Source organism: Lepidothrix coronata, unplaced genomic scaffold (assembly GCF_001604755.1).
Source record: "Lepidothrix coronata isolate B3197 unplaced genomic scaffold, Lepidothrix_coronata-1.0 Scaffold12, whole genome shotgun sequence".
Lineage (NCBI taxonomy): Eukaryota > Metazoa > Chordata > Aves > Passeriformes > Pipridae > Lepidothrix > Lepidothrix coronata.
In genome coordinates this window covers 3,120,319-3,146,215 of record NW_016690192.1, presented here as the reverse complement: position 1 = coordinate 3,146,215, position 25,897 = coordinate 3,120,319, and the positions used below count along the sequence as shown (strand labels likewise).

Sequence of the window (25,897 nt, the reverse complement as noted above, 5' to 3'; positions counted from 1 at the left end):
TTTTCGAATGAATAGTAAAATATATGGACTATATGGAAGATCTTCCATTAATCCCTGAAAGCATATCAGTCCTATCAGTCATTTTTGTTAGCTGGCCATACTGGTGTTTTCTGTATTGAGGTAATCTAGTAAAATTTAGAGTAATTTGTAAGGTTTATTTCATGTTGCTGAAATCTGTCTGAGCTGGAGTTTGTACTGGACAAGTCACATTTACAGAATCTGCAATTTGGAAAACCTGTATTGCTACTTGCTTTCCTTGTTCTGTTGTGTGTGATCCACCAGTACAGAGGTTGTTTCTTGCTCCTGTAATCTGTCATGAATTGAAGTGATCATAAGGTGTTTATTTTTATAAAGGAGTGCAGTTTTCCTGCATTGCAGGTAGTAGTCAAAAAGCTAATTTGTGAAAATAGGACTTCATTGTGCATTCATGTGCATGTACTTCGTGTAATCAGGGCCTCTGGTTGCTATTTAGATTAAGAATTGGTATCCTGGAGCATCCAGAAGGCACTGATTGCAGTGGAACAAGCATCTTGCTGGGTGTCAGGAGCACTTTCTGTAGTGCCTGAGGCTTTCATGGTTGTTTCCTTCCAAAACCTGACTGTTCAGTGTTGTGCTCACAAGTCTTGTCCAGTTCAAAGCATGACTTAGGACAGGAACATGGATCCATGGAAATTCTGGCTCCGTTGGCTTTGGCAAAGAATTAGGAACGGGTTTGAAGATTTTAAAAACATCTTGGGAATTAGCAGTCCTTTCTCTCCACATAAAGTACCTTTTCAAGAAAATTTTAAGTGTGTTAAAAAAAAATCTTGGTCTCTGCTGAACTTCAACTGAGTTAATAAAAAATAAATCTTCAGACTTATCCAAGTTACTAAATGTTGTCAGGATGAAAACCTAAGGAAAAAGAAGTAATTTCTGGCATGATGCATTCTATTTATTTTTCATTTTGTTACATTTAGATATGAGTCCATTGTTGCTACTTGCTTTCAATAAAAGGCAATAGTTACACAAGCCTTACTCTGATCACTGAGCCAATCTGCAATTTTAACGATAAGATTAGATTCAGATAGCTCAAATTGACCTTTCTCAGAAGAATAACCTGATAATGTTTAAGGGCTGCCTTGACTGACTGTAAACTTTTCTTCCAGTATCCTTGTTAAAGAATCAATAGAGCAATCTCAAGCACTTCACCAGTAGAGAGAGAGAATTAAACCCCCCCTCGGTGGTGATGACTGTTGTTGCTGTAGAATTAATACAGACTTTGTCTTGCAGGGTTTTTTTGCATTGTTCTGTTTGTGTAAACACCAACGCTTTAGTGGAGAATCGTTTGGAAACTTTTAGCAGTGAAATGCTCAGAAATGTTCACTCATGGAAAGTTAGAGCCCCTCTGCTAAGCCCTGTAAACTATATGTAAAAGTGTATTGTTTTGTTTAAACCGAGGCCCCACCATTGATTTCAGGGTACGTCATTTTGCAATAAAACTGTGGCCTTCGGTATCTTCTGAAAGCATCACTGTTAGGGAATTACACAAGAGACGTTAAAACTTGATGGCTGGAGAACAAGATGTAACATGCCTTAGAGGGTCAGGGTCATAGGCAGTGTCAGCTTTTAGACGTAATGTTTTCCTGGCAAAACAGCAAGACTTGCCATCCCTTTGGATTAGGGGGAGAAAGGACATTTATAGGTAGAACTGAGCTTAACCTTGTGAGAACAGTGCATCTTGTAGGGCTGGGAGTGGTGTCTTCTGCAGAGCACAACCTGTTGGCCAGAGAGATTACAGGCATAGAGAGATTACAGGGGCGTGAAGTGATGATGCGGGGTTGAGACCAAAGGTCTTTGATGGGTCGTAGTGCCAGAGTAGTGACAATTAAAATTGTCAAGGTAAAACCCAAGAGTGAAATCCCAGTTCCCACAGTCCTTTCTGATTTGATTGTTTCTTAGATAAAAAGTTCATAGACTTCAAAGAAGGTTTCGGCTGCAAGGTCAGGATTTGATTCACTAAATATTTTAAATGATTGTTCCTAATTAGTTTCTAATGAAAACATGGAGATAAGTCTGGGAGAGCTCAGAATTCAGTTCTTGATTCTGCCTAACGTTCTTATCTTTCAGAGGGAACTCTGTCCAGTGTTCCTCACTTATAAAAATTTGTTACCGATGTAAATCTCATTCCCAGATGTTTGCATATCTCTGAAAAAATGCAGATGATGTGGGGAAATCATGTTTAATTTTATAAAAATTGCTTTTCCATCAGTACAACCCAAACTGCTTGAATTGAAGTGACTCTTCTAAATAAGAGAACTCTAAAAGTTTAACAGGCAAGGAAACAGTGCAGCAGGAGATTAAAAAAAAACAACAAAACGAAGATACTAAGAAGTGTCAGTGCTTCAGCAGCATCCTGTAATCTGTCAGGTACCACTTAGCAGAGAATGTAGCTGCAAGCAAGTTATTCTAGTGAAAACAAATAACTGCAGTGAATTTTGGGGTTATTTTGTTATTTACCTTTTAAGTTTTGTGTAGAATATATGTTACTTTTCAAATGCATTTTCCTTTGGTATCTTTTCTGTATATGGTGAGGGGGCAAGGCTTCTCTTGTTTTGTGTTTACAAAAGGAAATTTATTTTAGGGCTGAGATTTCAGGCGTGGTGGCAATATGAGTAATGAACAAGGACTCAGTTTTCTGTCTCCTTATCCCAATTGATCATGTCACTGTACTGCTACGAAGAAGAACTCTGTATATGGTGCAGTGCGAATTAGGAAACTGGCCTCGAAATACCTTCATGTCTTGTGCTGAAATCCCATCCTGACAGGCCATGCTGAATTTAGAGTGCTAGGTTATTAAAAATACAAGGTTTCTAAGCAACACTGTTTATAGAAGGAACACTTCTTGTTCCCACTTTTGCCTTTGACTGCTCTATCTATAAAATAGCCTAAACCAACAGTATTGAGGAGGTTTCTGTGTTGCAAAGTGATTAATTTTGATTCTGATGAAACGGGGCCCTGCTGCCTTCCTTGTGCTCCCATGTACTCCCACTGGTTGTAGGCAAGGTGCAGGATCTTGCAATCAATAGGTTGCTTTGAGTGTTCTCTGCATCTTACAAAGCATATTGTTTAGGGCTGTTTTTGTGAACAGCAGTTCAGTGATCCATAAAATAACATAAATTGTAAGGTAAGAACTTGCAGAGGAAGACCTTGCATTGACTAAAATCTTAGCTTTAACTCAAATATAATATTCTAAAGAACAGAAGAATGTGGTACCACAAACTAGGGAAAATGCTGTTTTACTAAGAAAACAAGTTCTGCTTGTCTCTGTGTTGTGTGTTTTTCCCCTTCCTCCACATGATTTATGTAGTGACTTTCACAAGCCTCATGGCATTTTGTTGAATTCCAGAGGAACTTTACTTACATAGAGATGTGTGTGATAGGATTAAAACTCAAGCATCTGTGATTTAAATGCTAATATCTCTGGATTAGGAGAATTTGGCAGTAATTACCAGAGCCAGTGATGGTGCATACTGATTTGAGGTAATGGGTGATGTCGATTGCCCTGTGCTCAGAGAAGAAACAACACCATCTTATGTCAGGGTCAAAGCAAAGAGTTACATGTACTAGATGTTGGCTATGGATGACTTCGCATCGGATGGCTTTGTTAGACCCAGATGTTGGTGAAAGGCTCTTCACTGCTGTGTGTGACTGAGCACTTTATGAGGTTACAGCAGGGTGTTTATAAAAACCAGTTTAGAGTAACTAATGTATGAGATCACTTAAGAGGAGTGCTGCGATCTTAAGCAGATGAAAGAAAATGTGGCCTTTTTAATTCAGAATTGGAATTTCAAAGATAGTCTGGTGAGATTTAATGATTATTCCTGATTTTGTTTCACAGATGCTGTAAAATTTGGAGTAGTGATTTGAGACAAATAGCAGAACCAGAATCAGTATCAGATTTAATTGATGAGAATTTTATTTCCCCATATGTCTACATTATTGTAATAGTATTAATCTCTTTGGAGTGTCCTGAATCCACACAGCATTCCTACATGCTAATGTTTGTATTGGCACTTACATAGTGACAGATGTATGTGCAAATCCAGTCTTTTCCCTCCTGATCTGACAGTTTAGGAGGCTGTTGTGACAGCTATTTCTCTTGCAGCCTTCAGAGACATCCTCACTAATCCTTGCGGAGTTCACTGTCAGGTGCTGTATTTTGGATCATTGAATACCAGGCTGGAAGGAACATCATGGATCATCTGGTCCAACCTTTCTTGGCAAAAGCATGTGCATAGAATCATAGGATTGTTTAGGTTGGAAAAGACCTCTCAGATCACAGAGTCCAACTGCAAACCCAGCACTGCCAAGTCCACCATTAACCCATGTCCTCGAGCACCACATCTTTGTGGTGTTTAAATATCTCCAGGGATGGTGACTCCACCGCTTTCCTGGTCAGCCTGTTCCAAAGCTTGACAATCCTTTCAGAGAAGAAATTTTTCCTAATATCCAGTACTGACAAGATGGCCCAGCACCAGCTGAATCTTAATCTTGTTACGGAGTTCATTAATGTCCAAGCAGAATGCATGGCAGCAGACTGAGAATAAAATTTGTAATTAAAAAAAAAAAAAAAGCCAAGAGGTGAAAGTTATTTTTAGTGCACCAATGTCTTAGGCCTTTGTTTATTATATATTCTATAGTAACTAATTCCTCCAGGACAGTTTATATCTAGATTTGTCTGGCTTCAGAGGGAGCGTGTTGAGTGAGCGTGGAATGGAGCACACAACACACAAGATCTAATCTAGCAATGGCATGTGTGCAAGCAAAACTCTGTATTCATGCATTGCCCCAGGGATTTCACTGGGGCTCTGCCTGGGCACCCCGTTCTGCCTCCATGGAATAAATGGCAAATAGGAGTCATGTGTCTGAAAGCAGCACAGAGCTGTCAGATGCTTGTTTTAGCCAGACTTTACTATTTGTGTAAACACTGTAAGCACTCGATTGCAGAGCTTGGAAAACATTTTGCTTTGCCTTCTTTGTTTTGGTTTGATTTTATTTGCATGCATCATTTTACATGCGAAGAAATTCACCCAATATAACCAACCAGACACAGATTTTAGAGGTTTCACGAGCAAAATTTGTTACCTTGTGTCCTTTCTCTTCTGGAACATAATCTTACAAAAAAACCAAAACTATTTGAAACAGTCACTAATTTGCTCTTAATGAATGCTAAAAGATATAATCCAGATTATTTACTGGCTTGTGATGTGGAGTCCCACATTATTGAATATGCACCAGACTCAAATGTTTGTTTTAGACAATGATTCTGAACACTGGGACTTACAAATATTAGTCTTTCATCTGTCTTCAGAACAAGCAAATATTGGGCGATGAACTTGCTCATACTTTCAGTACCACTTGAGTAAAGTTATTAGACACTGAGGTACAAACTTATTTTTGCTGTTGGCTTGTTTTTTTCTATATTTTCAGTATAATAAGTACAGAGAAAAGATACATTATTGACTTCCTAGAGACTGGCCATCTGATTTATAGTTTCAAAGTGTCTCCATTTAATCTGTCAAAACGGATTTTAAACTTCATTTGTCTTCAGTTTTTGGCAGCACTTTTTACCTTGAATTAGACTGTTTGACATGCATTGTACCAGAGTCACATTTAAAAAACATTTACAGTATGTTGCAAAAAAAAAAAAAAAGAGGTTCAAGTTGGTACATCTGCTTTCAATATTATGCATCTCTTAAAGTGAAAACAATTTGAGAGTTGGCATTGGGAATGTTCTTGTTGTAGCTGTAAGCACAGCATTTAGGTAACTTAGAAGAATAGAGTAATAATTACAGAAAATGAATTGTCATTGAATAACATTCTCCTGTGATTATCACCAATTAGAGTTAACAGCTCCAGTGGCCTTTCTGATGAGATGCAGAACATGGTTTCCCCAAACTGAAAAATGGGCCATTTCTCAAAAGATTTTCTTAAAAATTACTTTCAGAGATTGGATTCTTGCAGATGGGGCAATGGCAGCCCCCTCAGGCCTGGCACAGACAGCTCTCAGAGCAGGACACTCCTCCAGGAGGAGAGTGGCATCTCCAGGGCTGATAAAAGTTCCTTCTCTCCCTTCGACCTAAAGGAGCAGAGCCTCAGCTTCTGGCTTCCTTCCAGGCTTTACCTTTCAGGCACTGACCACTGCTCCTTTCCTTACGCTAACCTGAGTTGAAATAGTGGGAAAATAATGGATTGCAGGCAGAGGGTTGGTACAGCACGAAGGTACCAGGCAATGAGACCGTCGGCAGTGGGGCAGCATTGACAGAAGTGCAGGAGAGAAATCTTGGCCAAGCGCACACAGCTCGTTTCTTAATCACAGCTGCATAGGCTTCATTCACTCAGGAGGACAGCCTTCATTAGCCTTTCCCCATCTTGCATTTTTTCATTCCCTACTGTCACTATGTATTCATTTTTTCCTGCACTAGCCTGGATGATTATCAGTAGGGTAATGACAAAGGAGAGGATGTATTAGCAAAAGAAGCACAAAGTAATGGGAAGCTGGATGGATGTGCTGGCAGCGCAGGTGGATCAGAAAGGCTCCGCCTTCAGATTATTCTGCAGAAAGGCCTGGAGGTGAAGTGAGGGCTGAAAGTTCCAAGTCAGAGATGAAGCCTATGTCATGAAGACCTCCTGGTAGGGACTGTTCAAAGTAAGAGTAAAAGAAAGGCAAACTGAAGGTGCAGCTGTCTGGAGCTGCCTGTGATGACATCATCCATTAAGCAGTGCCAGAGACTGAGTTTGTAAGTGGTGGTAGGTGGACAGTTTTAAGCAGACGCAGGTAGGCTGTGTTTGGGTTTGTAATTGAGATTATCGGTGTGAAGGTGAAGAGGGAGAAGAGACATAGAGAAAGGACTAAGTTCCTTTAAATTAGGAGAACACAAACAGGACCCATTCCCTGGACAGTTCACAGGAGTAACTGCTTCTCCCTGTGCATCACCTGGTTAGAACAAAATAACCTGGTGTTGGTGTGTGCAACCACCACTTCTGAGGAGTCTGCTGGGGCTGAAACTCCTGGCTTGCATTTGCCTCAGGCCAGCCTGGTATGGCATTGGGAGATTATTGCCTGTGTTCTCATCAATGTAAGGAAGGATTTAAGCAGTTGCATTTGTTTCTATATGTGCCTGATGCTGAGCCTGAGGTTTTTATTTTTCAATTATGCTCTGTAGCTTGGAATGCTTAACAGAGCCAGGCACAGGCAGTGCATAGGGATGAGAGCGCTGGAATAGAAAAATAAACAGCGGAAACCCACAGCTGAACTACCAGATGCTGGGGTTTGTCGAGAGTTTTTTTTTATAAGAACACAAGGACTCTGACTGGGGTCATTATCCCCACCAGCCACTTGTCAGTGTAAGTCCCTCTTTCTCATTTTTTTTCTTTTTTTTTTCCTCCAATTTTTCTCCACTCCTCCCTATAAAATGTCCCTGTCCAGCTGTGACTGAAACAACTGATTAGCTACTGCTTCTCTGGAAGAAAGGACCCTAATGCCTACCCAGACAGGGTTGTGCAGGTCACCATTGCCACCTCTGGAGAATTGCTCTGACACAGGGCTTGCCTTAGACTGTAGGAGAGCATGAGGAGAGACAGATCAGATCTTTAGGCAGGAATGGTTTTCCTTCTTTTCTGAAAGCACTGATGAGAAGTGTGAGGGGTTCCCTGTTGCAGGAGCAGAATATGGTGTGTGTGTCTGTCATCTCTTGCCGCCTCCTCTCGTGGTCCCACCCCTTCCCTGCTTTGTCTCCTGCCAACCATTAACTGCTGGTCTTCCCTGCCACCACAGTTCTCTCCTGCACGTGGAGAGGTTTGACATACCGTGTTTGGCCCATGATGCAGACAAAAGATGTAGAAACCTTTCGCTACAGTTGTGCCAAGGCCACTGCTGCTGTGCTGAGTGGCACTGGCTCATCATTCCTTTGTGCTCTGCTGCTTGTATCTCTCAGTCTCTTAGGCTGTGAACTTTCTGAGGCAGGAGTCGCACTTTTGGTCATTCCCATGCAGAATAAATTGCAATGGCATTATAATCTTATGTACTTTCACAATGTTAAAAAGCAAGTAACAGGACATGCTGTAGAACTGCACATCTCTGAATGTGCAAAGAACAGTCCCCTCTCAGGTGCTGAGGGGCAGAAGAGCACAAGGTGCCCTCACAGCTCTGCCATGGCATGTCTGTGCTTTGGACAAATACTGCCTGTGTCTCAGAAGCAAAAAGTGGGCATAGGTCCTTTGATGTGGCTGCACTTCAGTCAGGTGAGTGTGAGGAATGAGGGTGAGCAGACCGCAGTAATTCTAATGCTCTGGCCTCTGCTGGATGGATGTTCTGCACCAAAAAGAGTGAAGAAATATCAATGGCATTAAAGGGAAAGCAAACCCGAGGCAGGTGGTACCTGTGCCTGACAGTGACTGTAGCGTATAGCACTCAGAGCATCAAGGGTCTGAGTCCACAAGGAAGGTCAAGAGAGAGTCCTACCAAAGCCAGTAATTGTTTTCTTTTTTAGCTTGTTTATTTTCTATGCAGTTAGCAAAACGTGACTCCTCATTATGTGTGGTGTAACCAGTCATTAGCTGTATACACATGGCTGGGGTTCGGTTACACGGAAACAAGATACTTTGCTTTTTCCACACTGGCTGAGAAGAGGAAAATGCACTGACGTACAGGGCATGTAGACTTGAGCTTTGGGAAGCCACTCTTGCTTGTGTGGGACTGGTGGCTGCAGCACAGATACTGATGTTTTCTGTAGAGCTTGGTGCTTTCTAAGCATACCCACTGAGTGGCTGACAGCACGTGGCTGACAGCACAGCGCCTGACGTCTGGGCTTTGAAACATGCTCTGAGCAGTTGTGCCAGCCTAGCCCAGGCTAATACAGCCACTGGAGACAGGCTTTCTTCCTGCGGGGTGGGAACCCCCCGGCTCACCCTGGCTCAGAGATCCCTGCAGCTCTGTGGTGCCCCAGCTTGGCTGTTACTCATTTCTTCTTTCCTTGCTTCTCTTGTTGGAAAACTACTGCTAATGATTTGCAGTGCAAATAATGCATGAGACTTGCTGCTGTCGTATCACAAGGAGTGATTTTGGAGCTGTGCTGCTCTCATGTTTTCCCTCTTGCTGACCTGCTGACAATGAGAAGGAAAAATTTCTTGGTTTTCACTTTTTGGGAACTTCCAGGGGTTGCATTCCTCCCCCTTAATCTCAGCTAATTTCTTAGTCAGCGTGCTCAGGATCAGATGGATTTCTGCCAGGTAAGTAGGGATTTTTGAGAGCTGTAGTCTGTTCTGTCGGCAATCATTTTAGCTGTAAAAGGCCATGGCTTAGCATGGGGCTCGGATGACACACACGTTCAGCTTCCAACTCCTTTATTTTTTAAATGGCTTCAGTTACTCCCTCTCTGCTGTCTTTTGCAAACCAGCCACAGGGTTTAGATGTATTTTGTAGAACTTATGCTAAACCAAACAAGGCAAACCTAAGAAAGGCTTAATTAAAATCACAGAAATCTCACACTCACTGACTCTATTGCTGGAGCTCTTTTTGCCTGTAAACAAAAAATTCAAATGGCTGGTTTCCCCCTTCAGTTTCATAAGTGGTTACTGAGCTTCTGCAGTTGCTGCATTCCTTAAAAAGTTGTTATTTCTTTTTTGGTCACACACTGGGGGACTCCATTGTTTTCAGTGGTGCCTATTGAGTTAGGCCCATCGACAGCAGAACTCATTCTGGGTCATTAACTTTGGAGGCACAGTAGTATAATTTGGTGACTTTATTCTGTTTCCTAGCAGAGACTTGTATTAAAGTCACACACACACACACACACAGGGAAACCAGAATAACCATCCTTCTTCCCCCAGACACTGAGAGCATTAAAGGACCTGTTAAAGACCATTTAAAGGTCCTATTAAAGACCATTAAAGTTCGCAGAGTTGTGTTTAGGCACATATCAGGCAGAAGTAGCAAAACAATGCTGCTGTCTTATGTTATTAATGATTCTAGTGCTGTGCTGTTCTAAGTGTTGACAATTTAACAAGGTTCCTTGGAAAAACTGGCTGTGTTTAAGAGAAGATTCACACAAACGATTCATGATCTGGAGAATGTACTGTAGTGTGAGAAAAGGAAGAAGGCAGCCAATTAATCACTGAAAAGGTAGGAACAAAGTCTAAAGTTGTCTGCAGAGAGAGAGAGAAAAAATACCAGGTAGTCTGTGTTTTTATCTAGCACACAAAGGCTTGATGTGAGACCCAGTGCCTGAAGTCAACCAAGTTCAAACTATATAAAATTCATGCTGAGAACCATGGAACAAACTGCTGCAAAAGCAATTCTCCATCATTTAAAGATTCCACTTTGAGTTTTGGTGTCTTGCTAAAAGATGCACTCAAGATCCAACAGTGTGTGGTTAAACTAGATGGAGATATCCCAGAGGAAATACAATGCACCAAGCACACTGGCATTCTTTCTGGGCTCAGCCTGTAAACTGTGTGGTCTTTGGAAGTTGCACTCAATTCCTCTGCTATGCCTGCTATTCACAAACTCGGTCACTTCACTGTAGGGCTCCGTTTCCAACTTAGAAGTAGTTTCTGGCTCTTTGGTCCTGACATTTAGGGAACCTTGCACACAGTTTGACCATATTTTACCTGCTGTGGGAACATTTCCATATACATAGCTCTTGAGCTGGGTTTTTGTCCAGTACTAAAGTCACATAAAAATGCATATTCCAGATATAAATCTTCATCCCTCATTATCAGTGTTAGCAGTGTGCCAAGGTGATGGGAAAGAGCAAAGGAAGAGAATGTCTGCCCAGAGTTGTAACAAGCTAGACTTTCTCAGTCTGAGACCCTCAAATCTAGTCCGTGGGTCTTTGCTCAGTTTGGTTAGCCCACAATATTTACTGAGTTGCTGGCTGCACTCTCTCTATCTCTAATTGAGCACTGGAAGCTGTTATTAAAATAGAGTTGTCAGAATTCATCCCTCAGTGTGCATCTTTAGGTATTCAGTTCTAGAAGACTTCCTAACTCTGATCTTGCACCTTCTAGTTTTTGTAATTATTTCACTGCTGTGGCAGTGACTCCTGACTGATAACCAGGCGAGAACAGAACTGGGCTCGGAGACAATGTGATTAATGAATTACTCTGTTTCACGGGATGGATTGGATCAGCATGTTGGAATGATTTCATGCCCTTCACGTATTCTTGATGGTGGGGATGGTCAGCAGAAAAAGTGCAGTAGATCTGAAGAGTCAGCCCTAATTAGAGTTTTGAGAGTGTCATAACACTGGAGTCTGGACAGGGTGTAAGTATGTGCGCTTTCCTGAGAGTTTTTATTTAGTGTTTGATGCTGCTAAGTTGTGTTTTGGCATGAGGGAACCTGGGTGGAGTTGGCCTCTACCTCTACATGTGTTTTGGTCAGTTCTATACTGAGCTTTCTAGGCCTGTTTCAAGAGGGCAATTTAATGCAACACTAAGAACCAACAGGAAAACTGAATCATACCAAAGGTTCATTAACCTCATTATTCTTTGTCTTACCCAAGAAAAAAGGTAAACTAATCCTAAAGGTAAGATTTATCTGCTAAATCTGACTGCCATTGTGCTGCCTCCTTGCTGGCTCACGGTGAAGGAAGAGTGTACCTGCTCCCACCTGCAAAGAATGGGATCTGATAGTGTAATACGTGGAGAAAAAAGGTACAGAAAAAACTATCTGGAGACAGTTCAGAAGAGAGATGGAGGAAAGAGATCAGAGCTCTGGAAAACATGATTTATGAGAAAAAAACTTAAATAATGAGAGCTGTGTAACACTGGCAAGAGAAGAGTTGAGTGGAGACAGTCTGCAAAAACATGAGGTTTTTATGGAAGGCAGGAGAATGGACTCCTCTCCATGTCCAGTTTGGACAGGACAATACGTAGTGGACTAAGTTGTGCTAAGGGGGTATTAAGTTAGACATGAAGAAAAAAAATGTTAGGTGAAACAACTGAATAGTTTGCTGGAAATGCTGGGGAATTGCTGTAGCCTGTAAAGGAGATTGGCCAAACACCCCCTTAAGTTTGTGAGATTGGATTATGCTGTAGGGACACAAGATGGGATAAATCATGTTCTGAAGACTCTTTCAGCCCTGTTTTGTGTGATTGCATACTGTGTTTGTCAGAGGTTCTCATGATTACAGTGACACTTCTGTATCTGTTTCTTCACTGGCATACCCATTTTCATGAAATCCCTGAGATACCTTATTCTCATGACTTGTGTGGAAAGTGCAGACCCCCTTTACAGAAGGCAGCATTGCTAAATAAAAGTAGAGCACACTCCATATACCTCCTAACTCATAGCAACTGCCCACTGTCATCACTGGAAGATTTACAGAGGGTTTTTTGCAGGAGCTAAACTTTCTAATTGTTGTTTATTCAGTGTTCATGTAAGGCAGCACCATTCAGTGAGAATATTTTCCCTTTTTACAGCATTCCTTGTACTCTTTAATCTTTCTGCATCATCCTGTCTCTGGTTTTATTTTTCCCTATGGCTTTACCTCTACACAGCAAATTCTACAATAGCCTGTCCCACAGTTTGCTAAAAAAACCCACAGCAGACCAGGTGGTGGTGAGGGTGCCTTGGTTATCCCCAGAATCTGACTTCTGAAGAAAGGGATGCAGTCAAGTTGTTCAGTCCTCCTAGTTGTTGTCTGACGCTGCCCCGTTTTGGGCAAACACCTGAACTAGTTACATTTAAGTCATAGAGAAGAGTTTTTCTTCTGTGTTATATGGCATATAGATATTTATTGCACCAAGAACTGTCATGCTTGATGCTGCCCTTCAGTAAACTATTCTTACTAGTGACACATTAAGGTGTATGTTTAACATGGACTGGATGTATCTACAGCCCTAAGTCTGCAGCTGTAGATAACTCTGCTGTTCTCAGACTTGTGTAAAACTGGGGAGAAGTATGTTCTGTGCTGGAGAGCCTGCAAGAGGCCCATTCACTGGCAGTGAGTGCAGAAGGGTAAATTCAATTTGAGTGGAATTAGTCCCAAGCATGGTTATGGTAAAATAGAAAACGACATTGCAAATCACTTGATGTTAAATATATTTCAAATCAAGCCTTGAAATAATGCCAAAATCCTGGCAGAAAGAAATGTCAAATAATGAAAACAGCAAATGAAAAGTAGCAGGGGTAGGCTGTTGCTCTTTTCAGCGTATATTGGGGAAGCTGTTTGTCTTGAATTTTCTTTCTGGCAGTGTTAATTCTGAGCTGTAAAGAAGCCATTACTGTATTAGGTATCAGGTGTTAAATGACCAAGTAGACTGTGTAGGTGAAGTGGTTGCCTTTTTGTGGTAGCAATTTGAGTTCTCATTGTAAAAAAACTATTTTTGCAAGAGCACAAAGAGGTTGATGGGGATGTGGGTTACTGGGTAAGTATGAGAGATGTGCAGTGAGTCTAGGTGGAGATTGTGTGTGGGGGGATGTCTCTCTTTTATTAAGAGAATCAAGGAACCAGTGCAAGTGTATTAGGAGAACAGGTGGTCTTCACCAACCAGATGCCTTTTCACTATAGCTTTTCATCCCTCTGATATATAAAGAACCAGAAAAAATGTGTGGAAGAAGCTCCTGCAACAAGTGAGCTTGAAGCAAAGATACCAATAGAGAGGAGAGAGTTATGAAGCCTCTCATAGGAGAGGAGCCTAATTGGCACTTTTTGGAGGACCTATAAATGGAAGACAACCCATAGCTGAGGCTGATGTGCAGTGCAGGTTTACCAGCTCCCCTCCACAGTATTCCCTTTACATGTTGGAGCATTCCTATCACATTGCAACATGGAAAGTTTTTTGCAGACTCCCGGTGCATTTTGATTCCTCTTATGACTCATTTTCTGTCTCCTTTGCCTATGAGTAGGCTGTTTTCCAAATGTGTGCACCAGAACTAGGTCCAGAAGAGTAGATGTTGTGCATCCACATCCTACCAGACCTTTTCCTCTGTCCAGCCTGCACTGAAAGGAACAAAATATGTTTAGTTACCAATTTCCCCTGTTGTTTAAAGTGTGCTGTTTCTCCCTTATGTGATCTGCAGTGATTCTGTCTTTGTGGTGGTTGGCTTCTGTGGCTGTTACTGACTTGGTGACACTTCCAGGCTCCTAAAACTTCGAGCCCAACATCTTGATGGAAATATTTTTTGTTGTGTTGGGTTTTTTTCCTTTTTAAAGTATATAATATACTGCTGAGCCAGGCAGACATAAAATTCCTTCTTGGGACATAGACATATATGTTTACATAAGACATATGCAAGGTGCCATATGGCAAAACCCCAGCTTTCATTCCCTGCACATCCTTGTGTTTCAGATGTTTAGGAGAGCACATACCCCTGCGGAGTCTTTACATGGTCTGCTGGCTAAAACGTCCATGGAAAAGAGAGACTAAATGGGCTAAGGAAAATATAGGGGAGTGGAGATCTGGGAGTTTAAAAGTTCAGGGTTTCATAAGTAAATGGGAAAGAATAACGCACATGCAGTTCATAGTAGGCATGCTCTGGCTATTAGGGAATTAAATGACTTAGAGGAAAAAACAAAAGAAACAGATTTTCGCAGTCTGTGCATGTATGGAAAGATCCTGATTCCCAAAGGAGTCACATAATCGATAATGAAAGCATGTGTGCAACAGGAACAGTTCAAGTACCTCATCACAAAATGTGTGAACTTCTGTCTTGAAAGAGTCACTCTGGAGCTCTTTTAACCTAAAGATCCCATCTAATGACAGGCTGCTGTGAAAACCCTGGTGGTGTCCATTTAGAGCAACAAAAAAAGACAAACCAAAGGGACTAAGGGCAGAGGAGTGTGTACATAACCCTAAAGGGTGTATAGTTGCCTTATAGTTTACACCAGATGCACAGTGGCATTTATTTGGGGGGGTGAATTGCTTCAGCCTTACTCAGCTGTCTCCGGGAGCACAGGTTGTGGATCCATCTCGTGTGAGAGCAGGGAGTTTAAACCAGACGGACTGACAGCAGCCTGTCTGTGTTGCTCACAGTGGAAAATACAGTTGTTTGGTACTCAGGTAGTGTGTCCAGCTCCTGCCAGGGTTAAAACTTGTGCAATGGATTTGGTAGAGCCAGCTCTGCACAGCATGGCAGCAGTCTTGCATCTGTGGCATCCTGGAGTGTGTGCTGGAAGGTGAGGGACAGGTTGGAGAGGACTGAAGATGGAAGTGGAAGAGACAGCTTCAAACGAGCTCAGGATTGAAAGGGGAATTGAGTGAGTGGAGAACTGGGAAAGGAGAATGGGGCCAAAGGCTGTATATGTGCCTCCTTTGAAAATGTTTACTCACAAGGTGGCAAGACATCCTGATTCTCCTGTGTTTGACAAGGCAAACACATAATATATCCTACCTATCAGACATATTGAGAATTAAACTGATTCCAAAAATGGTCATCTTAAAAAAAAAAAAGGAAACACATCAAATTTCATTACATTGAGCTTATATTCTCCAAGTGCCCATTAGGAGGTTTTTAGGATTTCCTTTTAATTAAAATAATGTTTGTTGAGCTTAATATTTTCCTAAAACATTTATTTTAATGTCTTTTCCCGCTGTTACTAGAATCCAAGTAGTGAGGAAGGATAACTGACCACAAAAAAAGACCAGATGTGCTGAGAACAATATTTTTCAGATTGCCTGGTAACAGGCTAAAGGTGATTCCAAGCCAAAGAGCCTCTGTAACAATGAATGACAAGACCTGTGTTTCATCAAGTTGCAAAAGGTTTTGTCCTGATTGCCACAAAAGAGGCCAATGGTCATTTTCAGTCTGCTCTCAGCTCTGTTTAGGGGCATAATTTAGAGGTCTGAAATCCAAATAGAAGCCAAGAATGTTGAGTTTCAAACCTGCCTGTAGGGAAAGACAGTGTATTTCTCCGAGAATCTATTCACTATTGCCTAAAATGGTTCTGTCCTTGCACATCTAGAGCCTAACTCAGAACATCAGCTGAGGCTGTGAAGTCACTGGAACCAAAGCTCATGGCATGTGTTTTCCTGAATCTTGGCCATACTTGCTAAGTTCAAAAAGTGTTGTGCCGGTCTCAGCTGGAAATCTGAACTACGTAACACTGAAAGCCATGTTAGCAGTGAAAGAGGTAGTAGATTGTTATGTGTTCTTTGCTTCCTGTTGCACTCCAAGATAACCTTTAAAATATCATGGAAAAGTCAAATATGGGAGCCAACTCTATCCACATGCTCGAAAGTGAAAAGGTTACAGATCTCTAAACTACTGAAATGTTTTCAAATTGTATTAAGTTGGACTGATATAAAATTAACCACGCTTCTTTCTTCTGCAGTGCCAACCCTACACATTCACTCCCTTAAAATACTGTGTGTAGCCTGCAAAAATAAATTACCCAGAACAGAAATATAATGCAATCCAAATAACTAGTTTTAAAAATAAATTGAACATGAAATAACAAATATGGATGTAGCCAACAGTTAGGGTCCATAATTCACTAGAAAGACACACATGGGTTGTATTTATCTTCCACAAGTTTTTAAGATTGATACTCAACAAATTATTTCACTATCTGGGTTGTTTTAGTTTACAAGATTTTTCTTAGCCCTTCTGTCTTCACTCATACATCAATGTGAAAGTAAAGAAATAAGTATTTCTGTTGTAACATTTTATAGCATGGTTCATAAAAACTTGGAGGAAAGAGGTCCTTCTTTTTTATTCTAACCTTATTCAATACTGTTGGTTTTAATCCTAATCCTTTATAGACTGATATAATCTGTATCTGTTTGCAAATAGGCAGAGGATCTGCCACCTCTGTTTTGATACACCAGTGTAGAGTAATTTTGGTCTTCACTTGACTTTGACCATACAGTGTGGCCTGCTCTGTGATAAAGAATCTTTTGGCTCTCACTGTGTTTTTATTAAGATAGTGCACAAGCATTATAAATAAATGAAGCCATGTCTCTACCAGCTGTATGAAACAGACCTTAAAATGTGGACAGGTTGTAACTGATACAGAGATCCGGGGTGAACCTGGAGTGTGGTGTGAGCTGCTTTGTTCCTCTTTGACATATGAACTCTTGAGTGCAGCAGCGAAAATTTAATGCTGTTATTGTAAGGGTAAGGGCAAACAGCAAGAAAAGAGACTACTGCCCTCTTTTGCCAGTCTAAGTGAGCCAAAGGAGCTGTGTGTGACAAATGCTCATATTGAAAGTCTGTATGTTTGTCCCCAGGGGCTTAAAGAACTGCAGAGTAATCTTTGCACATTTTTAGTAACTTTTCAGTATAACAGTGACTTTGTTTGATAGTCAATGCCCAAGTAGTTGTTTCCTCAGCGTGATTTTCAGATCTTGCATTTTCTATCTGTGCGTTACAGAGGACTCAGATAATTAATGGAACAAGGAAGGAATTCTGCACTTAAATGCACTGCTCTGGGGCTGTTTAGCTCTAAAACATTTCTTGCCACCTTCTTGCCACCAGGGAAGACACCTTAGTGATGCACAGTATTGATATCACACAGAGATGAAATCAGAACAGCGAGAGAACTTCCAAAACTTCACAGGGTGAAACTTAGCTTGTAATAAAAAGGTAGAGTTTTCAATGCTTTGTGAGAGTTTACATTTACCTACCTGAAGAGTCACGGTTGGACAATCTGGGACCACATTGAGTGGTTTAAGAAATGTAGTCAAATGTTACTGGAAGTCTACTACTGAATTAAAAACTATTGCAAAGGTCTTTTAAAGTGGAGAACTTTCCTCTTTGAAGTGGTGAGAAGCCCAAATGTCTTGAGATTTGTTATGTACCAGATGGTGCAAATGACTGCAGAGAGGCCAAGAAAAGATCTGAACATCCCCTCTTTTGGGTCTCCAGGCCAAGATCTGTAAGTCTGTATTTAGGATGCCTTGTTCTAAGATCTGACTGAAAACACTAGTGTTACATTTGGGTAAAGTCTTCTAAGGCTGTAGTGGCATCCATGGCTAATCAGTCCAGCCTTTTTCTAAAGTATTTCTCCTTAAATGTGTCCATAATAGAAAAATTTAGACCCAAACTCATATCCCTGCTAATAGTTGTTCAGTGAAACAAAGGAGAAGCCGTGTTTTTTCACAAGGCATAGAAAATCTGTCTCCACAGTCGAGGCTGCCTTCCAGGGAGTGTAAGAACAACTCTAGTATCTATTTTCCAGCCTTTGCTTTCCTTTCCTTAGCTACTTTTCTGTCCCTCGGGCTTGGTGGTGTAGGATTAAGACAATCCCTCCCATTCACCATAGAGAATGGCATGACAGGCATAAAAAACTTCATGAAAGTGTTGATTTTGTTGTTATTGAAAATGTCAAAAATGCTCTATGTGCATGAATGATTTTGAAGATTTTGTGTTTTGAAGCATTCAGTTCATTCATTAGAGCCTTCAAGCAGGCAGCAGAGTGCTGTGCATCTCTCTGGATGCTCTTAAATTACCGACTGTGTAGTTGTGTCAGTCAGTCCAGCCATACTGTAATGGAGATTGTTCAACACTTGTGACGTGGGATGGGATGCTGAGTGTGGGTACAGCACCTCCCCCACCATGGCTTTGCTGTGTTGGCACTTTTTGAGTTAATAATTCCCTCTCCGTGGAGGGGTTTAATGGCCTCTTCAGTGTGGATGATTTTCACTTGTTTGAGAAAATCTGGTAATGTTTGGTCTTTCACTCGTCTCACGTGACTCATCCTGCTGCCAGTAACAGCGTTCCATTTCTCACTGTTGTCGTGGTACATTTTGGACATCACATCCAAACAAAACCAAGAATGGCAATTTTTTTTTTTTTTAACAAGAAGTAATTAAAGAGAATGAACAGTAAGAAAAAAAAGGCAAATGACCTAGTTTGGTCTTCGCCGCAAAACCCACAGTTCTCTGGGGATATCTAAGTATGTTAAGCAAATATTTCAAATCTATCTCTATTTTGAATGTGAGTCATTTCAGTTAGACATCTTTCAGTTATTTGTCCATTGGTCTTAATTAGGTAAACTCCAAAGCCCTGCAACATGTGTTTATTGTTGAATAATTACCCTTTTGGTAAGTTTTCTTGCTCTTACCTTCTTAGCCTTAATAGCTAATTTGATCAGTAACAGTGAAGTCTTCCTGCATGGTAAACAAGGTGTTCTCTGGGGAAGAAAGAGAGATATTGCCCTTTAGTTAGGACTGTTTTGAATGTGGATGTCATTCTTGCACAGGCAGGTTTCCTTTGGTGTGAGCATATGTCCTGCTTTGTTCCAGCAGAATTTACCCCCAGCAAGAAATGTAGGGCTGACCCTGCATATCCCAACCAGTTCCAGTGTCATTCCTGAGGTGTGGAGCCTCATCACAATCAATGGGGCCAATTCTCACAAGACTTAATCTGGCATAAATCAAGAAAAAACTTCCCCAAAGTCAGTTACCCCAGAATGAAAGGAGCAAGGTATCCAAAATTAAACTAACTTGATTACTCATATGGAAGGAATTGCCTGATTGCAGCCTTTGCACACTACTGCATCAGCTGCTTCCGTTCCCTTCGCGAACATTTAAATGTAAAGATATAAATCAAAAGCTCAGGACAGAAAGAGAGAAAGACAGAAGTTACCTTGATGGATTCCACTTCCATGAGATCCTTCTGGAAACCACTCTGCTTTTATTAGATTTACTCTCTGTAAATTAGGATTACTTTTTTATATGGATTTATGGAATGGTGTAGTGCTATGGTGACTTTTTTATATGGATTTATGGCTATGGTGTAGTGCAAGTGGGGTGAACCCTCTGGTCTAAGGCGAGGGAGTGTGTGCTCTTTTCATCTGTTATTGGAAAGTTACAGTATGTGGGTTAAAGGCCCCTCGATACCAGTGAAAGAAGAGTTCCAGACATGGAAAGTGCTTAAATCCTGTGTGTGCCAGCCAGTGATATTAATATTGTATAGAACAGCCAGTTGTCAGAGGGCCAGATTCTGTTCTCAGTTACAGCAGTGTAAAGCAGACTTTTTTCAGAGGCAATGAATTCACCTTCACAAGTGCTTGAAGAGTTAAAGATAGACTCAGGTTGTCCGTGTTCAGAGATAATCTCTGAGCTCTTTTTTCGGCTGCTGGGGGAGATAAAAAAACGTGAGCTGGTGGTGGTGTCCCTTGTCCGGCATTGTTCCAGCTTCCATATGGTAGGCACATTTCGGAGGCTTTGGTACAAGTGTGACTTCACTCAGGGCACTGTTGTGCAAGACATCTTTAGCTCTCATTAATGAATCTGTAAGGTACTTTGTGAAGGCAAATGTACAGTGGATTAGCTGAAAACAGAATTTCACACAGATTTAGCATAAGTGCTCTGTTCTTTTGCAGGGAGCAAATGTGTTTTCTGATTTGACAGCTACAAGAGAAGATAATTATTTTTGACAGCACAGGGATAGTGTTCATGTTATTCTAGGAAATCTCCATCTTCACACAAATAGGTATCAGTGTGTGCTACAGTTGGTATTGCTGAGCTTTGGTGAAAGCTTCAAGTTTCTTTGTTTTGATAATATGATAAAATTGGTAAAGTACATATTTAGAAAGCCCTAATGAATTTCAGACTTGTATCATTCGGGGAATGAAAGAAAGTGTTTTATTATGAGTCCAGTATAAACCTTAAACATTTTAAGCGACTCCGCAATATTTTGGAGGGAAGATACATCTTGACTATATTCCAAGTAACACTGCTGATGGAAATAGAGGAACTGTGAATTGGGTATTGTAAGTCTGATTGATTTACCATCTTTTCTTGGTCGTGTGGCCTTTGGAAGTGTGGAGAGCTGATTCACTAGTGTTCAACAGTGTATTTAGATACCCTTTAAATGTGATTCTCCTAAACCAATTAGGAATCCAAAGTCTCATTATACAGTCTTGCTAAGGTAGGTATTATCCCTGAAGTGAGTTAAATTATGATTGAATGAAGCCAGAATAGGAATGGGATAAAGCCCAATGAAGCTGTGGACTCCAGAGAATCATGATAATTTATGTCATGATTACAAGCAGGGCAGAGCTAATAATCAGAAAGACCCACTATAAGCTGAAAGGCCTCCAAAGTGATCTTAAAAGGTTTGGTGACTGCCTTGTACAGGCCAGAAGATGCTGCATTTCTGTACAGCTTCTGTATCTCTTCAGAGTCATTCAAAACAGTCACACAGTGTCAGTGAATTCAGGTCTCTGAATATAGATCTGAAATAACTAGAACATATATATTAATTACCATGAAGAAGGCTAATGGCCCATTTTGTATAGTTTAAATGCAAATCAGTTTCTCTTTAAAATCTCTTTCCTGAAAAATCTTACATGGGCTTTTTATAAATGTTTATATAAAATGATGCTGACCTACACTTCCTAGGACTTTTCACATGCCTTGGTGTTGTGATGGAGCTGGGTAGGAAAAACTCAGTATTAGTTTTCCAATTTTAAAGATTCTGACTTCTGGAAAAGTAAAAATTAAATAAATGGTCAAGAAATGTAATGTATCAGCCAAACACTGAAAACTTTTCACTGGAAACAGGGAATTCTCTTCTGGAAATGTCACAATAGTGCCTCATGCAAGTTGTAATTTGGGTGTCATATGTGCCTGCCCTTTTCTGTGGCTCTGGATGCTTGCCTGGGCTACATCTTCATATGACATGGTCTTCCCATTACAATGGCTCCATGGAGCATGATGGGGATGCTGTGCAGCCCAGCCAGTAGAGGAGAATGGACTTTTGTGCTGCGAGGCCTTTCACGAATTCTAAGTTACCAGAGACTTTTTTTGCCTTCCCCAGTCACCTCTTTCTTCTCATTTATACTCACCAAACCCCTGAACGTGATTTTCATAATTTTCAAAGCTTTCATTGACTGTAATTATAGAGGACCATGGCAGCCCAGGCTCTCCCACCCACCTTCAGTTTGCTACAGGGTTAGAATATGATCAGAGGGGTGGAGCACCTCTGCTCTGGAGACTGACTGAGAGAGCTGGACTTGTTCAGCCTGGAGAAGAGAAGGCTCTGGGGAGACCGTATTGGGGCCTTTCAATATGTAAAGCAGAACTTGTAAGAAAAACAGAAAAACTTTTTACTAGGGATTGTAGTAATAGGACAAGGGACAACGGTTTTAATCTGAAGGAAGATAGATTTAGTTAGGATATAAGGAAGGAAATTTTTCATGAAGAGTGGTGAGGCACTGGCACAGTTTGCCCAGAGGAGCTGTGGATACCCCATCCCTGGAACAGTTCAAGGCCAGGTTGGATGGGACTTTGAGCAACCTGGTCTAGTGGAAGACATGCCTGGCCATGACAGGGGGTTTGGACTAGATGATCTTTGAAGGTCCCTTCCAACCCAAACCATTCTATGATTCAATACTCATATATACCTGCCCTGGATAATACCACAAATTATACTGCTGAAATGGTAGAAGTTGTGTTGTCTGTGGCGGGTCCAGTGAGGGTTTCAGTAGAAGAAGGAGCAGACCTGAGAGCAGTGTAGAGCAGGTTATTGGTGATGGGGATGTTGGTAAGTCTATGGCTGCTCAGAGAGATTGATTTCACACAATTAATTTCACACAATTACTAAGTCAGGTACTTAGTTTAAGTTACTTGTTTAGGCACCTTGTATAGTCAATGAGAAGAGGAAAACATGTCTTGGAGCTGCATGAGCCTATTTTGGGATGGCTGAATGATGTAGGCATTGTCTGGGTAAAACTCAAGAGACAACAAAACTATAGTGGGATGAATTGTGCCTTGTAACACACCTGGATGCTTGTGAAAATCAGTGATTTGCAGGAAACTGAGCACAGGCTTTATCTTTTCTGTCCCTTTGCAGAATTTGTTTTCTTCCTCAGTGTGTGACACTCAGTGCCTCCTTGGAGAGTGGGCTGACTACAGTGCAGTTCAGCTCACCATCAGAGCTGGGTACAAGGGTGAAGGAGCCACTTCTGAGCTCTGTGTGAAAACTACAGAACTACGCTTGCCTTAGTATCTGACACCATTACATTTTGTCTGCATGAAAAATCAGATTTGAGGAAGATCTAGTATTTTAAGACATGATTTATCTACCATAGTGAAAATGGTGATATATATATTTCTGAGTAATATTACTATAGCTCTAGTCTGTTTTTCTAGTCTGTAAAATGGAGTATTTACCAGAGCAGAATTTATGATTATTAGCATTAGCATTTATAATAATAGCTTACTTGGAAAATACAGTTAAATGTATAAATTAAAACAAAACCACTTAAATTTTTTCACACTGTTGACCTGACAGTAAAGTAGAAACATGCCCATCTAAAGTCATAATCACAGAGATAATTATCTGCAAAGAAAAACTCGACTTACGTCACTGTTTTCAGAGAGTCCCTCTCCCTGGAAATAAAGGGACTCTGAAACATCCCTCTCCAAAATGTAACAGGCAAGGCTTTACCCTAAAAATGCAAAGAAGGAAAGGAAGTTACCTCTTTTGAGGTAGAAATAGCCACAAAACTTAAAATGAGAAATAAACAATAGTTCACAGATCCAGATTGCTTTGCAATTAATTTTGTCTTCCTTGTGAAACCCTTCATTTCCACTGCCGTGTCACTGATGAGAATTCTGCAAGGAAATCCAAAACGAGTGTACAAAGTAGTAGTCATTGTAGAGGGTTCTTAGTCAAAGGCTTATTGTTTTTTATTTTACTTATTTTTTTGACAGTGAACGGTGGCTACAATCATTGCAATTTGATCTCCGAGAAGAAGACCATGATGGACATGGAGATGACAAGTAGTTCAGTGCCCGTCTGCAGGCAAGGGCTGTTCATCCACACAGGCAACTCCCTCATGCGAGAGCACCCCCTGTCCCGGGAGAGGCTGCTGCACGTGGGTCAGCTCAACCTGGCACACTCGGATATGAGGTACCAAAGCTGCAACTTCTTTCACTTCATGCACTTTGCTCTTCTGGAGAGTTGCTTTGTTGGAACTGTTTCCCAGTAGCGTCTGTGGGTGCTACATTTGAAAGTGTGTTATTGGCTTCCCCTTTGTTTCGGAAGTCCTTCAGTGCCGGAGGAGTCACTGTGTGTGCAGCCACAGCCCCTGAACTGAAGTTTAAATACAGCTTCTCTGTGGGGGCTCTTCCAGGGTGCTCAAAAGTAGATGAGAACTTTGCCTCAGAGGGTTCAGTAGGGTCAGACTTGCCTCCTCTGTACCTCCGCCCCATTGCCATGGTGTTTCCAAATTGCAGCCTGGAGGGCAGGGATGATACTCGGTCCCAACGCAGTCTCTCCCATGTGGCAGTTTGGCATGCCACCATCAAACGTACAGGAAGCCAATGCCACTTTACTTTCTACAGCATCTCCTTTTCAGTGTTCAGTATTTTCAGTGTTCCCATACAGCCACATCCTTGGTATTTGCTTTTAAGGCCGTAATGTGAAAATTTGGTCTCTGGTTTTGATATATACACTGTAGTTGGATATGCTATGAACAGAATCTCTATTTAAACATTTGCTATAAATTAATTATATGAAAACACAGAACTCCATTATTTTTTTGTTGTTGTAACAAATTTAACATTACCAGATTTTAAACAAGTACCCTAAACAGACATCCATTGTGAATAGAAGCCTGCTACAAATTAAAATCTGTCCATCTATTTTAATTATGCTGCTTTTTGGCAGGGGATATAATATGGAATAATCTTGACCTTTTTGAAGAGCTGTAGAAAAGAGAAACCTCAGTAAAGTTGCAGCCTTTATCTTAGGTACTTGGAATAACTGGCACTATGTGCGTGGAACTATCAAGCCCAAATTTCCATAGCTACAGCAAGAGGAAATACGGCCTACAGCTTGGTCTTGAAAATCCGACTGTTTCTGATTTTATTATACATATTTATGTCTTGTTTCCCCTTTTCCATTTACTGGTGGGGTAAGAACATCTGTGTTTTCAGGAGAAGGAGGCAAAGTAACATGACAAGCAAGTGGAAAGAGTTTTTTGTATGTTTGTTTGTTTGTTTAAAAAGGACAAATAATATCCATGCCACATAACAAAATATTCCAGTATTGCTGCAAAGATTTGTAGATGCATTTGCAGCTGGATGTAAATCTGCTCCCTCCTGGCTTCTTTATGGCTCAATGTGGGACTGGCAATTATCAACCTTTTTTTAATTCTGTCAGTGAGGACAATTATGAAACAAAGATAATTAGGGCAGGAGCAAACAAAAGGAGGAAGAGAGTGCTCTGCTTAGATCTTTCTGAACCTTTTTGTAAAATTTATAATGAGGAAATGACAGACACCTGCATACCTGGCATCACAGTACCCACCCTCAGAAATATGAACCCCTTCCAGCCCCCATTTGGAAGAGGATTCCCAGAGCAACATAAAGGATTGTCTGTTGCATAACATGAGAAAGCAGTGGGTTATAGGCCTGATTCCCTCTCCTTTGCCTTGTGGCATGGTCTAAAGCCTTGAAGCTCCGCTGCTTCTAAGTTTGGAAATGTATGGAGAGTATCTTGAAGGACCCTTCTACTCCATTACAGGTTTGGTTTTGTGTCCCACTGATCATGCTCTTGCTTGTGTGTCCACCTGGCTAGTACTGATTTTGTCAGCATGGGATTTACAAGGTGAAGCCAGTGCCCAGCTCTGCTCTGTGGACCTCCTAGACACGGTGTCTCATTATAGCACTGTGCTGCTTGTGAGACACGTGGTTCAGAGCCAGAACTCTGGCATTTGAGAGAAGCATTTGGGATGATTTCTGTTCGTGGTGTTTGTGACACTAAAGGTTCTTTACAAACAAGTAACAGAAAAGATGGTCTTTCCTGAAGATCTGAAAACAGGAGAACATAACTGAGGTGGGGGTAAATGCCCAGCACTGAAATTAGTGGGAGCCAGGAGTGCTCTGCACCCCCCTCACCCCCCATCTCAGCCTTCATTAGAAAATAGAGAAGTAGGGCTGGAATTGTCAGATATTG

The 25,897-nt window shown here is 41.2% G+C and overlaps 1 protein-coding gene across 4 annotated transcripts in view; it reads left to right on the top strand.

Annotated features, from left to right (window-relative positions):
- GLIS1 (GLIS family zinc finger 1) overlaps positions 1–25,897 on the top strand; it is a 204,542-nt gene that overhangs the window by 79,060 nt on the left and 99,585 nt on the right. For all 4 annotated transcript variants that reach the window (XM_017805331.1, XM_017805333.1, XM_017805330.1 and 1 more), the window contains one exon: positions 23,650–23,848. In XM_017805331.1, coding sequence (XP_017660820.1) covers positions 23,650–23,848 — 199 coding nt within the window. The remainder of the gene's footprint in view (positions 1–23,649; positions 23,849–25,897) is intronic.